The sequence below is a fragment of the Drosophila virilis genome, chromosome 3 (genome assembly GCF_030788295.1).
Source record: "Drosophila virilis strain 15010-1051.87 chromosome 3, Dvir_AGI_RSII-ME, whole genome shotgun sequence".
Classification (NCBI taxonomy): Eukaryota; Metazoa; Arthropoda; class Insecta; order Diptera; family Drosophilidae; genus Drosophila; species Drosophila virilis.
The window spans coordinates 10,751,480-10,759,121 of record NC_091545.1 but is presented as its reverse complement, the minus strand read 5'-3'; the positions used below and the strand labels follow the sequence as shown (position 1 = coordinate 10,759,121).

General features: G+C 45.5%; 1 protein-coding gene across 1 annotated transcript; it reads right to left on the bottom strand.

The window, feature by feature from the left end:
• Positions 1-333: 333 nt before the first annotated feature.
• On the bottom strand, positions 334-912 carry LOC6623045 (uncharacterized). The gene has a single exon (XM_002047054.3). It carries the CDS (start codon positions 910-912, stop codon positions 334-336), a length of 579 nt encoding a protein of 192 aa, XP_002047090.1.
• Between the last annotated feature and the right edge of the window lie 6,730 nt (positions 913-7,642).

The window sequence follows — 7,642 nt, the reverse complement described above, 5'->3', positions numbered from 1 at the left end:
TATATATATATATATATATATATATATATATATATATATATAAATAAAGATAAGGTAGAAACAGCAAAAAATGTGCAGGTTGTTTGTATAGCTAAGACAGAACACTGGGCAGACTGTAACTTGTAGGGACATTGTAAAAGTAAAAGCGGACAGACCAAAGAGCATTTAAGTTGGAGCAAAAGTTGTGTTAGTGAAAGAGCTTCGCCCTTTCGCACAGCTTACTTAAGAGATATGTGATTAAAATTATAACCATTTAATCATCTGATGATATTTGCACATGTTAAGCTCCAAATCTTGTTACAAATATTTTAGTATCCATATTAAAAATTGAAATCATTTGTTGGTGAGGGAGTACGTCATTAGCCCTATAATAGCTGCCTTGCTCAAAGTATTCACATGGGGACCCGCGGCCGGCACGATTGTGCTGACCAGCGAGGAGCCGTAACGGGCAATGCCAGCGGATACTGCCACGCCCACGTGATAATAGTTCTCTTCCTGTGTGCCCAGATACGCGCCGGATGCAACATTGCCCAGCAGCGATAGATCCTTAACCGTCTCCGTGGCACGATCCCAGTCATCGCCCAAGCTGCCCATCATATCATAGAGCAGCAATATAAGAGACAGAGCGTGCACCAAGGCCATGCCCGATTGAGAGGATTGCAAATAGAATTCAATATTGGCCAGCGGAAGAGGTATAACATCCACAATGCCCGTCGACACAGAAAATGAGCGTGTAGGACTACACTCCTCATCCTCCTCAAGGGCACGCACGAGCGAAAGCAGTCCATGGACAAAACAAAATGCGGCTGCTGTATATCCATACGGGTGTTCAGCCGGTGCCAGTGCGTAGAGTCCATAGCAGCAGGCGCCGATCAGCGACAGCTGAGAGAGAGCCTCACAATACTTGGACATATTGCTAAAATCTTAAAAGATGGGCTAAATGGAAAATTTCCTTTTTTTTACCAAAACTAAAATTTAATGTGTCTGACTTGACTTAAAAGTTTAAAATGAAAAGTCTAAAAACAAAAATTCTAAAATTTCTATGTTTCTTTCTAGCAATTGAGCCAAGTATGTCTGAAATCTAATGTCAAGATCCTGATCATTCCCTTTGCTATATACCCTTGTTATAATACTATACTTTAATATTATAACTCCACCAAGGACCATAACATAGAATGTTAGACTATTCTATTCCATATTTATCCACACTTTGCCATCCTTAACGAAACTTTCGTACACTTTATTTGCCTTTATGATTTGGGTTTATGATAGTCCAAGCAACTCTCTCCGACTAGCCCAACTGTGTAGGACATTTAATATTTAAGAAATGTTCGACCTGTGCCTGCTGTTTCGATACGATCGCATTCCTGGGATTGGACAGTTGCGACTACTCTGGTTAGCCTGATTGACCCTCATAAAGTCAACTGCCAGCCGGATTCGTTGGTGGACACGATCTAAATCAGCATAAACAAGTAAACGCTTTCTAACCACGATTGCTTTACATGCAGATACCCTGTAATTACAAGTAACCCTAACAAATTGTGACTGTGCTTCATTTTTCTCTTAACTAAGTGTTGTCTCCAGTTCTTTAAATGTTTGAGATACGCTGAGAATAAAGGAAATGAAGAAGCTAGTTTGTAGTGACAATATGCCCCGTTGATCCTATTTTGTAATCGGTATATAGGGTATACAAATGCACTGCAACTGGCTGTAGCGCCAACATAGTTATAAAGCAAACTAACAAAGCTAAATGCAGGAAACGCTTTCCAGGAAACACCAACAACAACGACAAGAACAACAACAACAACAACTGCAACAGCAGCAACACACGGCTGGCTGGCTGCTGGCTGATTGTGTTGTGTCCAAGTTTTTGGGTGCCGTGGCAAAAGCAGGCAACAGCAGCAATGGCCAAGAGATTTATTTGCGAGACCAACAACAACAAGAAGAACAACAACAACAATAACAATCACAACAACTGCAGCAGGAGCAACAACAATCAGCAGGCAACATGACTTGGTAGTTTTTCGTGTGCATGTTGCCTGTTTTGCTGTTTCGCTGTTGTTTTGGCAGTTGCTAGTAGTCCTCGAAGATGAGATACTTGCCAGCTGATTAGCTGACACACAAACAGCAACAGCAACAAACACAGCAACAACAACATCGGAGTGGGCAGCACTGTCAGGCGGCTGCCAAGTCAAATCGTGTACACAATTGGCGCGACATGCAACATTATTCTCTACCTTCAGACCCAACCAGACCCAGCTTGGTAGGCTCCGGTGCCCAAGCCAAAAGGCCATCCCTATGCCCATTCCCGATGCAGCTGCAGAGTGCCCACCACAATTGAAAGTGGCTCGAATCCCAGTTGCGGGTGGTGCGGCTGCGGTTGCAACAGGCCCCAGTCGCGATCGGCTCGATTGGTCGAGCGATTGGTAAAATGTTTGCAGCCAGAGTTTGACTTAATTTTCACCGTCCTGGCCAGGTCGGATCTGTGTCTGGCTCTATTGTCTGTGGGCTTTGGTTTGTAACGTTTTGGCCAGAGCCGCTTTCGCTTTGACTCTGGCTTTGGCGCTTTGGCGCTGTGGCTCTGGCTTGTCCGCAGCTTTTGGCTGCCGCTTCGTGATTTGCGATTTTATCGCATTGAAATGAAATAATTTGAGTTCAAAATGATGAAGTTAATTGTGTTTATTAGGCTGCCAGTCACAAGAGCTGAACAGCTCCAGGTCTAGCTCATGTTTCAGCTGCCGCTGCCGCTGCTGCTGCTGCCGACTGCTGCTGACTCACTGGCTCGAGCTGGCTGTGATGTGCCCCGGGGGCGCTTCCCTCTCTGCTGTTGCAATGTTGCCCAAATAGTCGAGTCGGTTTATGCAAATTCGTGAATTTATGAGCTGTTTGCCATTAAGTCATTTTAAACGAATCTTTTGGCCCGCCTGCAGCACCACCAGCTACTACCACCACCACCATCAACAGCACCACAAACAACAATGGACAGCATCATATGAAAACCAATTCAGAGTCAGAGTCAGACTGAACCTCAGACTCAGCGTCAAAGTTGGAGTCATGTGCGCATGCTCCACGAAGGCAAATGATACTCGTAGTGGGAGCTGAAGCCGGAGCTTGGAGTCTTGCTCCTGCCCAGCTTCGTGTCGTGTGCGATATTAATCGCTTTTGCTGAAACTGTGATTTCAGTTGTGTGTGTCGTAACATGATTACGTGGTCCGAGGATACAAGACTACGAGTAGTCCATGAACCAGCATGCAAAACCAAAGGAAATGCTCACAAGAAAGACAACACGAAGCGCTCGTACACTTCAAAGTTAACTTATTGATTTGTCATCAAGGCTCTTACAGAAATGATAAACCTAGACTAGATCCCCAGTTGATAACTTAAAAGAATGGGGAAATATGGCTAAAAAGTAATTGTCAGTGGATGAAATACAAGATATAGTATTGTCTGGGCCAATATAAATATAATAATGTTATTTAAACATATATAATAATAATAATCAAAGAAAAAGATTCATAGAATCGGATCCATGGACCCTTTGATACTAAGCATCAAAGTGTTACAAGATCGTTAAAAATGTCGTTAGGCCTTGCCCAGAAGAAAGGTAGACCAAAAGCAAAGCGTGATGAAATGCAATGAGCTGGAAACTGTTGCAGTTGGGAAGGAGTCTGCGACATGCCACTGGCGTGACTTTCCCACTGTGCAACAACAGCTTAGTGGACTTAATCGCAGTGGGTTGGTAGGTTGATGGTTTCGCTTAAAGGTTGTTAAAGGAGGGTTGTTGTTGTTGTTCGGGAGATTTGGCATTTTGTTGATCATATCGCGAAGAGAAAAACGCTTGTCAGCCTTTCTTAATGAGCAGAACATCGGCTCGTGTGTCGGCCACGTGCACTGATTGTTGCCGCCACCCTGCCATCCGGCCGTCCGGCCATCCGGCCATCCGGCCACCCTGGCAGAAGCTGTCAAGTGGTGTTAGTAAGCATTGTAAGGTGGTTAAAGTGGGTTTGATATAGGGTTCAGTTATCCGATATAGGCATTGCAGCTAGTGGGACCCAATCAAACCGTACCAAATCGGTTGAGCCAACGAAATAGCTTGCATCTGGTGTCCACTGCAATCGATTCCCAGCGTTTATGTTCCCATCGTGCCCAGACAGAAGGCAGCTACGACAACCCCCTTGGGCGCCAAGCAACCCCCAGCCAAAGCTTATATGTGTTGCCTGGCAACCACTGTGGAGACTCGAACTCTCTCTTTCTCTTTGCACTTTCTCTCGCTCAGCTACGCTCTCTCTTGCGCATGTCGCTCACTTTTTGAAGGCGGCCATTTTGAATACATTTGCAGACTTTAATGTATGCAGCCCCCTCTCCCACTAAAGCTGACTGGTGCCGTTGAGGGGGGCAACGTGCAACGCAGACGCTTTGTAGACTTTTCCGCGCGCGTATCGATTTTCCTTTATTTCGAGAAGCCACATTTCTTGTGGCAACATAATGTGACGCCCACATTGGCGCAACTGAAGCCGATGCCATAAATCTGGTGGCCGCTGACAGATTTTCATGGGCTCAGTTTTGCCTGCACTTTGATTTCTATGCAAATCGCAGTCAATACCTGAGAAAAATTCAGCCATAAAACAAATAAAAGTGCTCCAGCAAGACTAACCGACTGACAGATACCTTGAACCTACTTCTAGCTGCATCTCCCTACAGCCAGGCAGTTTGGATAATGAATTCTTGAATATAATACAGCGGTGCTTATAATTTTCGAGTTATATCTAAAAGACCAGGTCTCAAAATCGATAATATGAAAATGGACGAAACGTTCCTCGCGAAGGTATATATATATTAAAACCCAAATCTGTAGCCTGGACTAACGCGATAAGAATATATATATATTCAAGAATATATATATTATTCTTTTGGTGGGAAATTTCTTTTAGCTTACAAAAACGTTATACCCCATTTATTCATTTTCAATAGGTTCAGGGTATAAGAAACGTCGCAAATGTCGCATTGTGGCACAGTCGATCGGCCAGTTATGGCAGCCGTTTTGCATATGTCAGGAGCAACGCTCTCTGTGGCGCCACCGGCGGGCCACGTGCAGCTGGCGTTGATGTTGGAGTCGCAGTCATTGTGCTGGGGCCAAAGGAGCGCCCAGGCCCTGGCTCACGATCGACGGCCGCACGAATAACAACAAAGCCAAAGCTCCTGAAATTATCATGACCCCAGCGTGGCAATTGGGTCAGCGGCGCAACATTTGTTTGTGGCGACACAACACGACAAACATTTTCAGTCCGGGGGCTCGCAGCTGCCACGTGGCCAGAGTCGAGCTCGCTTTTACCTGTTTCCACGCTAATGAGACGCGAACCCTGCGCCAGGCCTCCGAGCAAATTCACCTCTATTGACTCAGTGCACAATGCAACGGCCACGTGGCCGCCGCCTCTTCTCTGGGCGTGTGCAGCGTGTGACGTCGCCGAGCAACCACCAAGCCAGCTCCTAATTGACGCACGTCCGAGCCCGGTGCGTGTGTCCTGGTCGTGTGCCTCGCATATGAAAATTTAATTGACGCATTTGTTTGATTTGGATTTCAATGGCTTGTAAGCGAACTGGGCCAGTTTAAGCGGGGGCTGGGTCTCTAATCAATTTGCTAAATTAGTTTAGCTCCATTGAATTGCTCACAAATTGGCAACAAAATGAAATAAATGAACACAAACAAGCGAAAAGGGGCGTGAGAGCAGCCCTTAGGGCAGTGGCTAAGGATGGAACATAAAACTGTCCATAAAAGGAATATATTTCTTTTTGAAATGTTTATCATTGCATTTGAATAGATAGCTTGTTGCAAATCCTCTCCAGCATTTGCTATGCTTTATTTTCGCTTTGCTTCGAATGCATTGCAGGATTTGAGCCAAGTGCTTGGAGCATTTGGCAACTGCTGCAATCTCAGGCAGTGGCATGCAACGCATATAAAGCTGATTAATTGAAGTCATCATGAGTTGTGGCAGGCAGCCAAAGGAAGCTGCAAAAACTTGCAGATTGCAACACAAATTCACTTAAGATTGCAACAAATGTTGCAACAACGACAGCGACAACGACAAAGGCAACAGAGGCAGCCTCTGTCTCTACGTTGCCGGGGTCTCCGAGCCCCGGGGCCACTTGAGTTCTAAGCTGGCTGGCCCCTCGGCCAGCTGAGTGCATGTGTCATGTGGCACACACACACACACACACGCAGGCACAGACACAGACCGAGGCAGACGCAATGATTAAGCGAGCATTTAACGGCTGCTAATGAATGTGGTGCAGTTGGCATAGAAGTTGCTGCAATGTCACACGCGATGCCACTGACACTGGGGGTCGCGACCGGTCCGCTCTCCAGCTGCATCTCTGGCAAAACGGAGGCGTCGCAGTGCCAAAGCCAATCAAGAACGCATCATGCGAACGCCGACGCAGCAACAGTTGATGCGGCAGGTCTTGCGATGCTGCCACAGCAATTGATGTGGCAGCAATGTGCCTGCCTCTGTCTCCGTCTCTGTTTCTGCCTTTGCCTCGCCTAGAGAGCGTTAAGTGCCGTCGCGTCTGAATCCCACATGGTCTGGGTCTGGGCTATTGCTTGTTGACTCGTCTGGAATGCAGATGTGTGCTGACAACGCTGACTGCAGCCCACTTGCTGCTCATATTTTCATATCATCAACAGCAGCAACTGGCAACTCCATCTTCAGCCGCATGAACAACACACTTCCTTGCGCCTTCCTCAACTCTCCACCGGTTCGCTTTGCATGCAGCTGCGAAATTTACCAGATTGTGGATTGTACAAATATTACTTCTTCACTTGAAGACTAATTAAATTTGAATTTTTTCTTCGTTTTTTTTTTTTTTTTATATTAAACGAGCTGAGCTGCAACTCGCAAGGGGTGGATGGCAGGGGGTGTGGCACAGCTGCGGACGAGTCGCGACTCGCAAGTCTTGCCGCAGAGGCGTTTCACTTATAGCCAAGTTTAGACTGGCTCCTGCTGTTACTCGGATCCTGCCCTGCCTTGCCCTGCTCTGCTCGGCTCTGCCGGTGGTCCAGCGCCGTCTAAATTTATGGCTTAATTTGGCGCTCTTGTTAATGCGTGTGTGGGCGTGGCCTGGCAGTCGCCAGTGCCAGCAGCGGGTGGGTGGGCATTTGGCTTGTCAAAATTTTGACATTTTAAGTGTATTTTGCCTTAACTCTTGACTAAGCAAATATTTTCCACTATGAAGGGCTGTCAAGCAAGGTGCCTGTCTGCCTAATTGCCAAAAGTAGCAGCAGCTCATCAAGCTTATGCAAATAGTGCAGAAATTGTGGGAATTGTTGATGATTTTAACAACAAAAGCTGAGACGGGTTTCAATTTATGAAATGTAATTTGGGGTTCTTAAAAAATACAGAATATCTCTACGGTCAAAAACTTAAAATATAAGTATGTATGTGTGTGTTGCACAATCCTGACTTGCCATATGATAAAGTCTTAGTTATGTAGAAATATATAAAAATGCACTCACCCAAAATATCACATAAAAAGTACAATTATTTTATATCCATATGTTTGCAGAAGGAAGTATGACTTTTATATAAACACTAAAAGAGCAAAAGAATGAGCGTATTAGAATAGCAGGGGTAAAATATGAAAATAA